This window comes from Lutra lutra, chromosome X (assembly GCF_902655055.1).
Source record: "Lutra lutra chromosome X, mLutLut1.2, whole genome shotgun sequence".
NCBI lineage: Eukaryota > Metazoa > Chordata > Mammalia > Carnivora > Mustelidae > Lutra > Lutra lutra.
In genome coordinates this window covers 91,952,316-91,969,930 of record NC_062296.1, presented here as the reverse complement: position 1 = coordinate 91,969,930, position 17,615 = coordinate 91,952,316, and the positions used below count along the sequence as shown (strand labels likewise).

Below are 17,615 nucleotides of genomic sequence, written 5' to 3'. Positions count from 1 at the left end.
ATCTGGGCATGCTTCACAGTTCCACCACAGTGTATCACAGATACAGAAAGGCATATGCTTCTTAGTAACACTTAACAAGATAAAATTATCTTAAGACAGAAACAACCATCATTTGTGACAATTTATCTGTGATTTCTATTAGTACTGCATATTGCTAACACTACTAGGATTTGTTGCCTGCATTCCTGGTGGAAAAAATACTAGATTTCTGTTAGAGGTAAGTGAAAATACAGACCTTCAAGTCCGCACACCCAGTTAAGAAGGCCTTGGGAGCCGGAACCTTGATTTGTTCATTTTGGGATCTCCAGAGTCGGCCACAGTTCTGGACACCTACTGATAGTACTTGAGTCATTGCTATAATTAAAGCTGATGGGATACAGCTTAAAAGATAAAGACTTTTAAAACTAACACCTCCAAAGCAACCCTTCTACGGCTTAAAAGAGCTAGAGTGGACAGCCTCGTTCTGTGGAAGTCTCGGGCTCAACCCAAACACTCCCTGCCCGCGCGGGCTTGGAGGGGCGGGGCCGGGGACCCGCACTCGCACTTATAGGTAGAGGCGGGAGGGGGCGGGCCCGCTTCTTCGGGCTCGACGGAAGCTCTTCCTTTTCCGTCCGCGCCCCGCCTCCTGTGCGCCCGGAAGTCCCGCCTTCGGAAAAGGAAGTAGCGGTGCGCTAGGGCGCCGGCGGTGACCGCGAAGCTAGCGGTGACCGAGAGAGGAGAAGGCGACCACGGTTTGGCGGTTAGAGGCGGGGCCGGTTCCTCGGAGCGGTTCGGGACAGGAGTCAGGTGCGGAGGAGGAGGCTGGCTGAGGCCGGTGGGTTTCGGGGTCCCGGGACTGGAACAGGTGGGACGCGGAGGGACCGTGTGAAGACAACTTTGGCCGCGTTTCCCCCTTGGAGGTCCTTTCCTTCCTTCCTCGAATTCGTTTTCGCGCGGTACCCTGCCCTGATTCCCAATTCTTTTCTAAGCCTGGGTCTGAGGGGTTAGTCTGGACTCTCCTCTGGGTCATCACGTTTAGGGCTCCCTGTTCCCCAGACCCACGCTCTCTATCCGTGACGTAGTTTTTCAGGGACCCCCATCACCTCACCCCCAAAATCCGCGCATCTTAGAAACGTGACTCTAAAGAATGGTGTGGTTTAGATTTCACACTGATATTTCCCAAAGGGGTTATAATACATTAAAGCTATCTCTCGAAGTGGATACCCTGCCCTGTAGATTTACATCAGAATGACGAGGAGGGACGGCCGTTGGGTAGATTAAGGAGGATTGGACAGATTAAGAAGACCGAGGGAGTTGTCGGGGCCCAGGCATCAGCATTAACCTGTCTTTCTGCTTTGGCACGATTGAGTTTAGAATTATTTGGATTCAGCACGTTGGTTCCAGCCATGGGTTTGTCTGCATCTACCCCTGCTGTTGCCGTTCAGACCTCAAATGCTTCAGATCATCAGACAGCATCCCCACCTTCCGGATGTCCCATGCATGAAGGGAAAATGAAAGGTAATTGACCCTTTGTCTAGCAAATAAAAACAAAAAAGAATTCTCAAAAGGGTTTTAAGGAAGAGGCAGCACAGCACGCTAGTGGGACAAAGTGAGTTCTGTCCTTACGGTGCTACTTTCAAGGTATGTGACTATAAACAAGTTACTTTTCTAAGTCATAACCTGTCATCTGAAAGGTGAGGATATAATAATATTTCACAGGGCTGTTGTGACAATTAAGACAGTGCACGAGAGTGGACTGGTGGCTTCATACATTAGCCCTCACCCCTTAAAGTTTGCAATCAGAGGTTCTCAATGTGGGTGGCCACGCCCATCCCCCCTAGGGGGGGGACATTCAGAAATGTCTGGAAACATTTTTGTTGGTCAAAACTGAGAGGAGCTGGTGCATCCAGCAAGTAGAAACCAGGAGTTCTGGTAAACATCCTGTAGTGCACAATGTACCTCTGCAACAAAGATCTCCTGGCCCCAAATATCAGCAGTGCCAAGATTGAGAAACCTTGGTCTGGATCTGTCTTTATCTGTTAAGGCAACTTTACACCCATTGCGTTATTCATCTTTGTAAAAGTAAGTCATCACTTATGGCCTTCCTGCTGTTTCCTTAGCTGCAGAGGTGAGAATGGAAAAGCTGTCTTTTATTCCTCACTGGTCCACATTTGCTTTAGATGCTTTATATAAAAGTATGACCTGAAAAACACTTTCTTGCATTGTAGTCTTTGATTCCCTTGGTCATTCAGCAAGAATTTACCCACTGCCCATTCTCTGCCAAGCACCGGCTGGTTTTGTTTCTGCACCGAGAGACAGCAGTGCATAGAACACAGAAATCCTTTGCCTGGTGGAGTACGCATTCTCATCCTCGTACTCCAGTGTGGTTAGGTTTTCTATTTTATATTCACGAAACTTAAAAACCACACAGTTAGTAAGTGGCAAAGCCAGCAAAAACTGTGACCTTGGACAAGGACAGACCCAGTGCTCTTCCAGGGTTCCCTCTGTACAGGAAGAATGGAGACAAAGTTGGACAGAGCTGTTGTGTATCTGTGCTGAGTGTCCCCGGGTGGATCATAGAGCCCTGAATGTGGTTTGATTTCATTTACTATGTATCCAGAAGCGCTGTCAGTCAGATTTGTTTGCAAAAGTAAAGAATATGGATATTTGTAGGCGACTAATGGGGCTCCTGGTTATATGGAAAATGTAACAGTATTTTCTCACACCCAGCTGGGATCACTGACCCTGGAGAGATGGGCATTTTGAATGGTGGAGTGGAAAGCTGATAGAAAAGTCTCCCTTCACCCCTCAAACAGACAGCCGTACAGGGTCCTAGGGAATGAGGGTCAGCGAGGAGGAACGGAGGAATGGAAGTGAATAGAAATTTGTCTTTGGTGTGTATGGGCATCTAGCACATTCTTGGTGTCACTGCTGCTGCCTAACGCAAGGATCCCTTACTTGGGCAGCTGTCTTCTGGGTCATGGCTCTCTCGGTGCCTGCCCCCTCTCAATAGCGGAAGACCTATTTCTCAGTCCCCACACTTGCTTCCAGGAGCACCCTGGATTCTTGGGTGTCAGCTGCCCCTCGTGCTGGGCCCTTGTAGCTTCACACCTTCCCTCTTAAGTGGCAGCTGGGTCCCCCATGGACGATGGACCATTTTCTTTAATATGTGCCTTTCCTTGCTAAATGCTTGCTATTTACTGATGGGGAATAGAACGGAATCAAGGGGTAGTTTTCTGTGCCTTGTTTCTGTCCTGGAGCAAAGCACAAGCAGAGCGCCATCCAGACTTCTCTCCGGGAGCCTTTTTGAAGGCTCCTCTGCTCAATTCCATCTCCCGTCTCCAGTTCCTGGGGGAGGGTGTTGGTAAGCGCGGCGTCCTGTGTCGTGGTCAGGCCGGGCCTTGTCTGGACTCTGAATTGAAAATACAGGGAGACCCAGTAAAGCATGGCCGGGCCTCTGCTTAGTCTGTTCGGCGACCGCTCGCTGCCAGGGGCCCACCCGGGTACCTTCTCGCCCATCGCTAAAACCGTGCAATGAACAGTACATTTCTCTTGCAAATATTGAGGTTTTTTTGTTTGTTTGGTTTTGGTTTAGTTTTGCTACAGGCATGACACGATAAGGGAATGCGTACCCATTTCTCTTTCAAGGGGAAAGTAAATTTATAGAACCTTCCCCTGGTCTATAGGATATTAGAATGTTAGCTGGTTTAGCTCTCGGCAGCGTGGAACAGGAGGAAGCTGGCTTTGCCTTTGACGGTGACCACTGGTCAGAAAGCCGGCTCTTTAGGGCCGGGACTGAGAGCGCCAGATGTCCTGCCTTTGTGGTGACACTGTTTTTGACTTGATTTATTTCAGGCTGTCCAGTGAGCGCAGAGCCATCTAAACCAGCTTGTGAGAACAAAATGGACGCCGTGCCTGCCCACCAGGATCGTGCGTACGAGTATGTGGAATGTCCTGTGACGGGCGCTGTGGCTAAGAATAAGGAGAACCTAGATCCTTCTAATCTGGTAATTCGCACTCAGCCCCTCTTCTGGAACTTTTTCTGCAGAGATGTTTTTATGGCCTCCCAAGGCAGACTGCTGACTGCTAGGATTCATTCTTCTTTCCTTTCAAAATAAAGAAGTCTGATATTCCGTCCACGTTGAAACTCCTGAACGCATCAGTAATCGGAGCTTCAGAGAGTGCCTCGTAAAGGAAACACTGATCACGAAGCGCCAGAATAGGTTGACTGGAGAGAAGCCACAGCCAAGGGATTTTCCTTTAGGGATAATAGAAGGCAGGGAAGTGCCGTTAGGGGTTCCGCTACACTGGGTAGAGGTATTTCTGGTCCTGGGAAACCTCACAGGCACGATGCCTGGTTAGGGCTCTGTTTTCTGGCACAGCCAGGTGCCAGCCTGTGTGAGAGTCACTGCTGTGGCACAGCGTCAAGTGGCGGCCACCAGTGGAATGCCACCGAGAAAGCAAAGACGAGACAAGCATGACCTCAGCATATTTTGTGATAGCGGAGGGAATGGAGGTTTCCTGTTTGAAATCACATTTTAATGGAGAGACAGACATGTTCCAATCTGTACCCTGGAAGGGCAGAACAGGGTGCTTTGCAGGCCAGAGTTGGGGCACCTGGGTGGCTCAGTCGTTAAGCGTCTGCCTTTGGCTCAGTTCATGATCCCAGGGTCCTGGGATCGAGCCCTGCATCAGGCTCTCTGCTCAGCTGGAAGCGTACTTCTCCCTCTGTCACTCCCCATGCTTGTGTTCCCTCTCACTGTCTCTTTCTGTCAAATAAATAAATAGAATCTTTAAAAAAAAAAAAAAGGCCAGGTTATCTGAAGTATTTAGAATCCTTGGCTAACATTTGAAGGAACCAGATATACTTAGTCTGGAAGAGAAGGGCGGTGGGATTGTGTGTGTGTGTATGACAACATACATGTTATATATGTACGTACACGCATGCGCACACACATAAAACAGTACCATCAGCTGGGTGGTTGGTAAACAACAGACATGCCATTCTCAAAGTTCCAGAGGCCAAGAAGTCCTATTGGAAGGTGTTGGCAGTTTCAGTAAATTTGGAGGGACACTAACATTCAGCCGCAACAGTCAGTAATGACCTTGCCAAGCTATAAGGAAACTGTTGTGTTGACGGACGAGATCAGGGTCTCCCCACCTTTAGCACTGTTGAGATTTGAGGCTGGGCAGTTCCGTGAGGCGGGGCACTGTCCTGTGCTCTGCAGGATATTAGCAGCATCCGTGGTCGTCACCCGCAAATGCCATGATTCCCTCTTTTCTCAGTCCCGACCACCTAATGTGTCTCCAGACATTGCCGGAAGTGCCACCGTAGGACTACTGTTCTAGATAATCTGTCATACCCTAGTGGGTCAGAACATGGGCCTTTTGGAATCCCACAGACCTAGACTCTTACTCATGGGATTGTTACCTGTAGCAAGAATTTTTTTTTTTTTAAGATTTTATTTATTTATTTGTCAGAGAGAGCGAGGGAGAGCGAGCGAGCACAGGCAGACAGAATGGCAGGCAGAGGCAGAGGGAGAAGCAGGTTCCCTGACGAGCAAGGAGCCCGATGCGGGACTCGATCCCAGGACGCTGGGATCATGACCTGAGCCGAAGGCAGCTGCTTAACCAACTGAGCCACCCAGGCGTCCCCTGTAGCAAGAATATTAATGAATACTAGCCAGCATTGCTTCTGGAGATATCTGTAGCCCTTGCGCTGGGCACCACACACTCTCCAGTAATCCTCATGCCCGTCGGCAGCCAGGGGTGTTAATGTCCCCATGTTCAGAGCTGAAGCCACCGAGAATGAGCGAGGGTGCAGTTCGCCCCACATCGCTCAGCGGGGAAGCGGCGGCCCCCATTGAATCCCAGCTGCCTCTGACCTGTCCTTCAGCCCCCTGTGGTGATGATGCAGGTCACGTGCTCGCTGTGGCGCCTGGCATACCCAGTTCTCCCTTTGCCACCATTCGAGCTGGGGCCATAGCGTGACTTAATAGTAAACGGGCATCTGCTAGATCTTCAACCTGGAAACACAGAAGAAGTTCTAGGCCCGGGGTTCTCAGCCAGGGATGATTTTTGCCCCTGGGAGGACATGGGTTGTCACAGCCTGGGAGGAGAGATACTATATGGTAGCGACCCGGGGAGGTTGCTGAAAATCCTACAGTGCTCAGAACATACCCCCATCACCGAAAGTTGTCCATCCCCAAATGGCATCGAGGCCTGGGGTGAGAACCCTGGTCCAGGGAAGGTGTTCGCACAACAGTGTTGCTGCCCCCGGTGTCTGGGAGGAAGGGTTCTTGCCCACCTTCCAGTCCGCCGGTGCGGTGTCGCTGCTCGTCTGTCTTGTATTCAGCCCAGAGACTGAAAGCATCGGCCAGATCCTAAAAAGTAAAGAATATCTAAAAAGAAAGTGGGGGCGCACCTATACTTTATGATGCTTCCCCTCAGAAGAGTGAACAGTCATTTTTGAAAAGCTCATCGTAGAAATGTTTACAGAAACGTCGGCAGTCACGGTATTAGTTTTTACTTCTTAATCCTTGGGGAGAAAGAGACAGAAAACTTAAGCACAGTGTGAATTTACCATCTGTGAGAACTTCAACAAGAAGGAGAAACTTTGGAACTCTGGCTCTTTAAAGCGGCCAGGTTATCTGGGAGAGCTGAACTTTTGCCGTCACTGGCGTCATCGGGACCTGTACCCTGTGTGTGATGCACTGCTTTCCAGAAAGTCGTTGATTAGTATTGTTTGTTTCTACTTTATGTCCTGTTTCCAACATTTTAAAAAATCCGCTTAATTTCTTTAGATGCCACCGCCCAATCAGATGCCAGCCCCCGATCAGCCGTTTGCACTGTCTACTGTGAGAGAGGAGTCATCCATTCCGAGAGCAGATTCGGAGAAAAACTGGGTGTATCCTTCCGAACAGATGTTCTGGAATGCCATGTTACGGAAAGGGTGAGCAAGCGTCTTACCGAGGGTATAAATATGCTCATCAAATTCATCTAAGAATTAAATGTTAAAGACATTTTCATCCCCAAACGCCCATCAGTATATAATATTCAACTGATTATTCAGACTTAAAAGAATTTAAATGCAAGGCCAGTGTATCAGCTGGGATTCTCCAGAGAAAGAGAACTAAGAGGATGTGTGTGTCCTTATACATAGAAAGAGATTTATTTTAAGGAATTGACTCACGTAATTATGGAGGCTGAGAAGTCCCACGGTCTGCAGTCAGCAGCCTGGTGACCCAGGAGGAACTGATTTCATTCCCGTCCAGAGGCAGGAGAAACCAGGGCCCCGGTTGGAAGGCAATCATGCAGGCAGAGTTCTCTCGTGCGGGAGGTTCATTCCTGTTTTGTTTAGAGCTTCAGCTGATCAGATGAGGCCGCCCACGCTCCGGAGAGCCCTCTGACCCGTTTCAGTGTTACTCTCGTCCACAACACCCTCAGACACACCCAGAATAACGTTTGACTAAATACCTACCCCTCTACGGCCTAGTCAAGTTGACACACAAGATTAACCCATCATAGCCAGTAGCCGTTTTTAAAAATACAGTTACATAAAATACTTAGAAAAAGTTGAGGAATCACTAATCAGTGGTACTGACTGAAAAAGTGTCATCTTATGGTTCCTTGATACATGTATGAGTGGTTTTTGGTCACTTGTTGAAATGAATATGTGGGTTGATTTTATGGCATTCTCAGTAAGGTTTTATTAGGTTTTACCAGATGTTCTTTCCTAGGTGGAAGTGGAAAGATGATGATATTAGTCAGAAAGATATGTATAACATCATCAGAATTCACAATCAGAATAACGAGCAAGCTTGGAAGGAGATTTTGAAGTGGGAAGCCCTTCATGCTGCGTAAGTATGTTTGAGATCTTTAAAAAAAAAAAAAAAAAAAAAAACCATCCTTCCAGCATCTTTCTTACTTCATCTCTGCTTTCTAGAGTTTAAACCTTTTATTCAAACAACGTGTTACTCTAATACATTTTATTTACTTAGTTAGTTATTTTTAAAAGATTTTATTCATTTGTCAGAGCACACGAGCAGGCAGAGTGGCAGGCACAGGCAGAGAGAGAAGCAGGCTCCCCGCTGAGCAGGGAGCCCGATGTGGGGCTCGATCCCAGGATCCTTATCATGACCCGAGCCGAAGGCAGCGGCGTAACTGACAGACCCCCCGGCATCCCTCTCATACAGCGTTTTGGGCAGCAGGCCCGCTTCAGTGACTGGTGGGGTAGACCGCTCCCACGCAGCTGTGTGAGAGGCAAGCATTTCATCGTGCTCGTGGATTCGGTGGGTCCCAAGTGCAGAAGGTACAGAGCAGGGATGGCTTGTCTCTGCTTCCAACGGCTCGGGCCTCACCCAGCTTCTGATCAGGGACGGCTTGGCAGCGGAGGGCTGGAATCCTCTGAAGGCTGGACGGTTCGCTCGTCTGCTGATTGGTGCCGGCTGTCAGCCAGGACGCCTTCCCCCAGCCTCTCACTGTGGCTGCTTCGGCTTCCTCACACCATGGTGGCTGGGTTGCCAGAGCTAGAATTCCAGAAAGTTCCAGGGAAGCTGCTTCTCTCTTGATGACCTGGCTTCAGCTGTCCTGCAAGCCTGCCCAGGTTCGATGGGAGGGACCGTGGACTGCCCCTCTCAGTGGGAGGAATCCTGCGGTGCATCGAAGGAGCCGCACGTGGGATGGGAGATGGTACAGTGCTCTCCGCCCCAGGGCTGAGGAGAAAACCAGTTCTGTTCCCTTAGCTGTACTGACTCCCCAGTAGGATTAAACATCAAGAGTAGTCTTAGCCCGCGAGCCTTCTTCTCGGAGGGCCTCGGTGAATGCAGCACAGTGTGTTGGCAGCGACAGGCCGTCAGTCTGTTTGAGCGGTGGTCCTCGCACTTGAGCTGCGTCGGCCTCGCCTGCGGGTTTACTGAAACACTGAGGGCCGGGCCCCCACCCCAGGGTTTCTGATGCAGTAGATCTGGGCTGAGGCCCAGACTTGACATTTCCAGAACCACATAGATGCTCCTGGTTTGAGGAGGCCACTTTGAGAAGGGGTGGGGAATGTCAGCACAAATAGCCAGATTATATTATCACAGGCGGATTACATTTTAACCTCCTGATAGGAGGCGCCTGGGTAGCTCAGTTGGTTAAACGTCGGCCTTCGGCTCAGGTCATGATGGTGGAGTCCCAGGATGGAGCTCCACATCTGGCTCCCTGCTCAGCAGGGAGTCTGCTCCCTCTCCCTCGGCTCCTCCCCCTGGTGGTACTTGTTCTCTCAAGTAAATGAATAAACTCTTTAAAAATAAAAATAGGGGCACCTCAGTGACTCGGTGGGTTAAGCCTCTGCCTTCAGGTCAGGTCATGATCGCAGGGTCTTGGGTTTGAGCCCCACATTGGGCTCCCTGCTCGGCAGGAAGCCTGCTTCTCCCTCTCCCACTCCCCCTGCTTGTGTTCCCTCTTTTGCTGTGTCTCTCTCTGTCAAATAAATAAAATCGTTAAAAAAATAAATTCATGATAAAATGTGGTTAACTTCTTGGCACAAGTCCACGGAACGATTTGGTGTAGATGTCCTGTTGTTTTTTTTAAACACTTGGACTCTGAGTTTCACTAGTAGCACTTGCTGTGTCGGCGGCCAGGCACCAAGCCCAAGAGGGGTCCTTGTGAGGAGGGGATGCTGCAGCGAGCACGACTCCCTTCTCGGTAACCCGGGAGCAGCCCGGCTCCGATCTGTCCTCCCTCCAGCTCGCTAGTGATGTGAGCTGCCAGGGTGGGAGCGTGTGCCCGAGCGACAGCCCCTGCCAACCACTTGTAGCGGGACAGAGCAGAGCAGACAGACGAGGACATGCCACTTTGACAGTTCCAGCCCCCCTTCTAGTCGTTTTCTAGGGTCCCTCAAAATTAGGTCAGCCTTTTAAAGACACCTGCTGCAGCTTCCCGGGACCCTCTTGAGAAGAGATGCTAGTGAGTCGTTGATAAAGCAGGAAGCAGAGTGACTCCCGATGGGCTTCACGTAGGGCTCGGGCACCCTCGGGCCTGTTCTCTCCCGCCCACGTCCTTAGGCCGGGCAAGGCGGAAGTCTGTCCTAACAGGGACAGCAGCTGACGAGATCGGCCCCTGCCCCGTATTTACTTACTAAAAGAGCCGGTGCGGCACGAATTTCATTTGTTCCTACGGATTCTTGCAGCATTTTTCTTCATGAAGCCTTGTTCATTGGTTTCAAATGAAAGAAAAGTAGAAGATTTTCATTTATTTGTTTTAAAAAATCCAGCTGCAGGGTGTGAAAGTCAAGTGTAATGCTCAGTACTTCACATGTCTTTCCTTCTTTTCCCCTGAGAATATGCCTCTATCCCCCCAGCAGACGCGAAGTGCACTTCGGCCTCCTGGGAAGACCGCTGATGCTCGGAATGCCGGGGAGGGGTGGAATGCACTCGATCCAGGAGCAAAGAGCAGCATTTTTACTGAATAGGGATCTTTCTTTGAGCTGTCCTGAAAGTTCCCTCACTCTGTCAACATGAAATTATGTAAAATGCATGCAGAAGACTGTGTGTTGTTAAGAGCCGGCAGTGCCACCTTTCTCAACGGAGAGGAAGTATTTTAATACGCTTTTCTTATTTGGGACTTTCTAGGGAGTGCCCTTGTGGTCCATCATTGATCCGGTTCGGAGGTAAAGCGAAAGAGTATTCACCGAGGGCGAGAATTCGGTCCTGGATGGGGTGAGTGGCGCTGCAGAAATGTTCCCGGCCCGTCCTCCACTCGTGGCACCCAGGCCAAGCAGTCTCAGGACTGTGGGGCCACCTTCCAGAACGTTACCGGCACTCAGCCGGAGAGTCCTTGCTCTCCCTCAAGTTTGCCGTCGGTGGGCGGGCTTCTCTGGGTGTCGTGCGTCGTTCCTGTCTGATTGTCCTAGCCCTGAGTTGAGTTGCCTTCTTTGTTCTCGGAACTGCCCTCTCCCTCCTCCCGTGGTCTCTCTGCGTCGGGGCACTTAGTGGCCCCCTTTCCTTCCCGCCTAGGCCGGTTCTCAGCTCGCACGTGGAGCTCTGCAGCGTCTCCGTGACCTCCCCGGCCTGGGGCTCTTCCCCACCGACGGCGTTGCCTTTGCAGACAGATGAGCCGTCGCCTGACCTGGGCTCCGCACAGTTCCGCGGCCCCGTCTTCCCCGGAGCCTCACCTGCCAGCGGGGGGGTCCGGCGCCCGGGAGCAGGCGTCTCACGCTCGAAAACGTGTTTCATTTCAGGTACGAGTTGCCTTTCGACAGGCACGACTGGATCATCAACCGCTGCGGGACGGAAGTGCGGTACGTCATCGACTACTACGACGGCGGGGAGGTCAACCAGGACTACCAGTTCACCGTCCTGGACGTGCGGCCCGCCTTGGACTCGCTGTCGGCCGTGTGGGACAGGATGAAGGTCGCGTGGTGGCGCTGGACGTCCTAGCCGCTGCTTCGCCAGAGATGGGGAAATAGAAACTCTTTTTTTCCGAGCAATACATTAAACTATTTCTCCAAACTGAATCGCTCTCGTGATGTAAGGGGGGCGGCAAGCGAGCGAGGCCGCCCCGCGCCGTGTTCTTTGGTGTTTAGTTTGCCCAGTTTCTAGCGGCTCGTTGCAGGTTTCCTTCCCACTTGGCCTAAGTGGGAAGCAGTCCCTTGGTTTCTCCTTCGGCCATGGTATTGCCTGTGTATTTAATCTAGAAAAGTGAACGACGTCTGAGAACGTTTGTCGCGTGAAGAGAGCTGCTTTTCCCTTCCCGTCTCTCTGGGGTACGTGAGCCGCACACCTGGAAGCCCGTGTTCTGCGGAGGAGCTCAGCCGGCCGGGTGTTCGCACCACCACCGTGTGTCACAGATAAGTGGTTCTGCTTCGGGAACAGTCACCAGCGTCTCGCTGTCCCTGCAGGAATAGCGTGCCCTTAAGAAAACGCAGAGCTACCCGCCGGCAACGGACTCCGCAAACGGAGGCGCATCTTGGCTCCAAGTTCTCAGCGGTGAGAATTTCTCGGGCTGGACTTTCTTCTAGAATAGTTCAACTCCCCCTTGGTTTGAGGATGCATGTGCATTGAGATCTGTGTTTTCACTTTGTAAATTCCCACTATCCTGCTACGAACCGCAGCTCCCAGCAAGCGCGTCTCGTTGCCCGCGGCCCCTGACCCGTTTCCCCCATGCCTGAGCCCGTTTCTCCTCCTGCCCGAAGCCCGCCCCCCCCACCGCCCCCACCGGCCTCACCGGAGCCTTGAAGGCTGGGTGCGCATCACAGCACCAGGACGGTCCCTCTCGAAAATGGGATTCCGTTCTGTTGAATGTTAGGGTTCAGAAGAAGAGTATTTTTCCCAGATACACGGTGTTTGCATCAACTCGCTCTCTCGGTGCAGATTTTCTTTTTTAAAAGAGCTCTAAGTTTGCCGTTGAAATTCTCTCTACCAGTGATTCATACACTGGTTATTCTCCTTACAGCAGCATGTTCCCGACGACTGTTGGGGTTTTTCTTAAGTGTCAATAATATTTGGATTTCCTTGGAGTCTAGCGTTAGGTTAGCAGAAGGAACTGGCAGTCTGGAGTGATTCGGTTGGTACTGATTTCTTTGTTGTGTCAGTTTTGTGTGCTGGTTTCAAAATCCAACAACTTGAAGCTCTTCTACATGTCAAAATATTTGTATATTTTAAAATAAAATAAAGCTGATAGTTGACAGGTTTGGACTTTAAGAGTTACTTTGCGTGTCGCAGTCATTTCTACAGAGATGATCTTTGCAGAAGTCAGGCTGTAGTCTCCTCATCACGGTTCAAATGGCTGAGAAAAGAAATTACTGTTGCCATATTGCGGGGGGGGCTCAGTACTGCTGAATAAGTATAGGATGAGGCATCATAATGGGAAAGCGGTGTAACTGGAAGCTGGAAATTGAGCCATGGGCGGGTCACCGCAGTTCTAAAGAGCCGGACTAGTTAGTTCCTGAAGAACCACACCCGCGGGAAACTGTCAAGCAAAGCTGAGGACAAGGTCAACGGTCAAAGTCAACGGTCGGTCGCTCCACCTTCCAGCACTCCTGGAGAAGACAGCCTACTGGGTTTCGGAGCTCCTGGGGGGCCAGATCATGCTTGCTCATGTCCCGGGGTCAGTACTTCCCTGCTCTGACAGGAAGTCTCATTTAGAACTTGGAATTAATTTCAGATGTCCGGGATTTTAGGCTAAGTCTTCTCTCTGTGGCGTTAGCCCCATTCAGAATCAGAACAAACTCCTCTGTCATGAGGCCAGGTATCGGTGGACAAGGTGGGGTTGGAACTGGGCTCATGTATTAAACTGGACCATTCCTAGCAGTTCCCTGTTGTCTAGGGAGCTATGCCCTCTGCCGCGTCCCGGGGATATGAAATGCGAAAGGGGCAGCCCTGACCAGAGAGGTACCCAGTCTTTTGAGGGATGCTCTGTAAATGAAATGGTGGTAAGTTCTGGAATTCCAACTTAAAGACAGCCTCCAGTAGTCGACGGGGTGCAAGTTCAGAGCCCTTGCTGGGACTCCTCACCACAAGTGCGAGGTTGGGTGTACGCCTGGTCGATTCCAGCTCTCTCATGCTGTTCCCTTCATGCCTGATTTGAGCTTGGTCCCGAGAGGGTGGATTCCTTCCAGCATCCTCAGACAGCTCCTACCTGCTGCCCGAGCTTCACAATGCTTGTTGATGGCCGCTAGGTGTGATGTGGGGCAGGAGGGCGGCTCCCGCAGCCATGGACAGTAAGCTTCCGCCTCTGCAAGCTCACTGGGCCAGTTCAGCATCAGGTCTGTGTCCTGCCATCCCCTTCCCTTGTCCGTTCCCAGGAGAGAGTCTCGTGCTTAGCCTTATCCGATGAATCATTTAGAATAAACTGCTGCCCACCAGAGGAATATCTCACTATGGATTTTTAAATCCCACACTTAATCATCATTTCATTACGGTATTTTTCCTTCATTGGGGCCCCTTTCTGATGCCAGGGTTTCAAATCTGGAGCAGGTGGCTAGCGTGACAGCGGAAGGCGGAAGAGAATCTTCGTTGTGTGCTCGTTCTTGGCGTTTGCCGGGTGGGTTATGCGGACAGTCGCTTTAGATCTGGAAAGCTCACCTTCCTCAGATGATCTTCCACACCAGATTGCTAGGGTTCATGCAGCCTGCTTCCCTCACATTCACACAGGCTGGGTCGTGCCATGTTTGGGGCTGAGGATGCACAAGCGAAGGAAAATAATGTGGTTCAAAAGCCTGCTTCGAACTAGTTTTCACAGAAAGAACATCAGTAGACTCGCCTGGCCTACACTTGGGCTAATTCCTAGCCGGCCGCCGCTTCCCTTCTGTCAAATGTGCCGGCTTAGAAATAACCCAAATGTTCATCAACTGACGAACCAACAGATAAGTGGTAGTCCGGCCGCACTAGACTAGAGTCCTACCCACCCAGCACTGGACTAGACTAGAGTCCTACCCACCCGTAGAAAGGAAAGACGCACCAAGGCCCGCTACAACCCGGAGGAATCTTGAAAACATCACGCTAAGCGAAGGAAGCCAAAGACCGAGGGCCACACGCCATATGATTCCATTTATAGAGATGCCCAGAACAGGCAAAGCTATAGAGGCAGAGCGTAGGTTAGCGGCAGCCGCTGCCCGGGCGAGGGGGTTATGGGGAGCGACCGCCAAGGGTGCAGGGCTTTCTCTCAGGGGTGACGAAATGTTCTGAAATTGCTCCTTGGAGCCCTCGGTGACTCGACCGGCAACTGCAAATGGGTGACCCCCACGGTATGTGATGACAGCTCCCTGAAGCTATTTTTAAGAAAGAAGAACTTGTGCTGGCTGATCCCTACAGCGACCGAGCCCCGCGCGAGTAATCGAATGTCAGTTTTCCAAGAGCCACTAACTTCATTTTAATGAAGCGAAAGACAAGACAAGGCCGTGTAAATGCAGAAACCAAGTCTATACATGCCGCCAAGTGGCTAAGAAGGGTTTGAAGGAGAATCACAAAAAATATTTCCCTGAACCTGGAAAGGGTCGGGAAAACATTTGTAAAACTCCAGAACATGCTCCGTTCGTGGCCTCACAGCATTCTTTTGAGTTGCGCTGGAGAAACTGGAAGGGGACCGATAGATGGATGAGGTCCACCCCTCCACCCCCCACCCTACACACGGAGAGGCGGCCGCGACTGTGGCCGATGAACAAATGATATACGTTTACGTGTTTTTCGATTAAAATGTAGCAGGTAATCATTTTATGATTTCCTGTTTCAGCTGACTCTAAAAAATATATATATGATCCAATATCGGTCGGGCAAAGTGTGCATTAGAGCCGCATCTTGGCTCTTGCCGCCTGTCCTGCCGCCCTCCACTTCTCCCCCTTTTGTGGTTTCCCCAGCTCAATGCTTCTCAAATTTTTGTGTAGAGCAGAATGCCCTGGAAGGCTTGTTAGAACACAGATGGTGGGGGCACCCCCAGGGTCCCTGATTGGGCAGGTCAGAGAGGACTTGCTTTCCTAACAGAGCTCCCAGGAGACACGACCGCTGCTGGGGGCGGGGGGCCGGTGCTGTGATGTGAGTGGCACTTCCTTGCGCATCCTTGAACCTGCGCGCATCCTTGAACCTGGTCACAGTGTCAGTTCGCTAGGGCACAATGAAGCACCACCAGCGGAGTGGTTTAAACAGAAAGTGATTCTCTTGCAGTTCTGGTAGCTCTGAGTAAGATCAGAGTGTACATAGAACCAGGCCGCTGAAGGTGCTAGGGGAACTCTGTGCCGGGTCTCCCTCCTAGCTTCTGGTAGTTCCTTGACTTGGGGTAGTAGCAGAACTCCAGTCCTCACATGAATGTGTGTCTGTGTCTACATCCCAATTTCCCCTTTTTATTAGGACATGAGCCACATGGGATTAGCGCCCACCCTAATGACCTCATCTGAAGTCGATCATTTGCAAAGAACCTCCAAATAAGATCACATCCACAAGTACTGTGACTTCAACATCTTTTCGGCAGACACAATTCCACACAAAACATGGCCGTTTGCGGGATGGCTATGAAAAACCTCACCCAGGGCTGGTCCAGCTTGTCCCTCTGGCTTCCTAGCTCTGTCACCGCTGAAGTGCTCCACTGCCTTTGTTTGCACACTTGGCTCAGCAGTGACCTTGAGAGCCAGCACTGGCTTGGTCTCTCGAAAGTAGCTTCTGCCAAGCTTGGATGTGCTCACGGCCACAGTGGCACCCAGCCTTCCCCAGCCGGCTAAGCAGCTGATGGAAATCTCTTGGGGTGGGGGGGAGGGCAAGACGACCAGATGCAAAGAGTCCGGCAACGCAGGAGGAAGGACAAGAGCCAGGTGGCTCATCTGCCCTGGTGTTCCTCTCGAGACTGACTTTCCCAAACAGATCCTGGACCCGGATCCTTGATCTTGGACCAAGCAAAGTAACTGACAAGGCTCCTGAACACTGACTTGCCCCGTTTCCCTCCTGAAGGAAGAAGCATGTTTCTAATTCCTTCTCTCATTCATTTTACCCTTGCGGAGACCCACTCAGAACCCCAGAGCTGGCATCAAGACGACTTTAAGCTGAACACATTTGAGAGTCAACTGTTGTTGATAAAGACCTTCTCAGAGTTTCCCGTATCTAAGAGCAGCAACTTCCTGGGAAATGAAGCCACCACAAAGAAGGGTCTCTGGGGGAGTTTTATGGTCCTGAAGGAGATAGGGAAATCACGCCCACCTGTACAATCACTCTCACAAACTTCCTTTTCTCCCCTCTGCTCTCCTAAAAACCTATTTGTTTTTCTCATGGAAGCTGTTTCTCCCAAGACGCAGCTAGAGAGGGAGACAACAAAGCGAGCGTTGCCGGAGGGGAGGGAGATGGGGGGTGGGGTAATGGGGGGGTGGGCATTGGGGAGGGTATGTATTGTAATGAGCACTGGGTATTATATAAGACTGACGAATCATAGACCTGTACCCTGAAACTAATAATACATTATATGTTAATCTTATATTTAAAACAATAAATAAAATGCATATCAACCAAATATAAAAAAAAAAAAAAAAAGAAGCTGTTTCTCCCAGCTCCCTTTCCTCTCCTAAGTTAGATATCCAAACCTTTAACTTGAACCGTTTAAGGAACCAGCAACTCTTTTGTTGGCTCCTCTTATGCATATGAAACAAACCCTTTTCTCCTGTCAAGCTATCTTTTGCTGGTTTAATTCTCAGGCCCTGGTTAAGACACTTAAAAGGGTAGGAGGAAAGGCTTTGGAGTTTTTCCCTCCTCTACAGCCTCTGAGCCAATGCGGGCAGCTTATTTGTAGGGAAACAATTAACAGCTTCCTCCCAGCACCCCCAGGGGACACTGGAAGGTCTGTCCTCCTTTGGACTCAGTTGTCATTCCAGAGGCAGGAGCTCCTCCCGTGGGGTTCCGGGTGAGCCCCTCCCCTTCCTGAAAGAGACCAGGGCCCTGGGACCCACAGAGCTTTGTGCACGTCACTCTGAATTATCCAGATGGCAGGCTGGCCCACCTGGACGGCTGCTTCTGCCACCCTGTAGTTGTGTGACCCGGGGCAACCCATTTGATTGTCACTCTGAGTCCTCTCTGCCCTCTGGCAAGAGAGGAAGGTTGGGGCTCCTGTCTTTTGCTTGTGGGGGTTAAATGAGTGTCAGAGTAAAACACCTGGGTTTGAGCAGATGCTGTTAGCGTGAG

At 50.8% G+C, this 17,615-nt stretch overlaps 1 protein-coding gene across 2 annotated transcripts; it reads left to right on the top strand.

Moving 5' to 3' along the window:
• Window positions 1–641: 641 nt before the first annotated feature.
• On the top strand, window positions 642–12,651 carry LOC125092052 (holocytochrome c-type synthase). 2 transcript variants are annotated; one of them, XM_047716302.1, is made up of 7 exons: window positions 642–786; window positions 1,354–1,497; window positions 3,835–3,986; window positions 6,783–6,931; window positions 7,719–7,838; window positions 10,593–10,679; window positions 11,201–12,651. In XM_047716302.1, the coding sequence occupies exons 2-7, from the start codon at window positions 1,386–1,388 to the stop codon at window positions 11,397–11,399; spliced, it is 819 nt and encodes a 272-aa protein (XP_047572258.1). In that variant the 5' UTR covers window positions 642–786; window positions 1,354–1,385; the 3' UTR covers window positions 11,400–12,651. The 2 variants fall into 2 exon arrangements, with proteins under 2 accessions (XP_047572258.1, XP_047572259.1); XM_047716303.1 differs by having other exon boundaries at window positions 659–814.
• The last annotated feature ends 4,964 nt before the right edge of the window (window positions 12,652–17,615 follow it).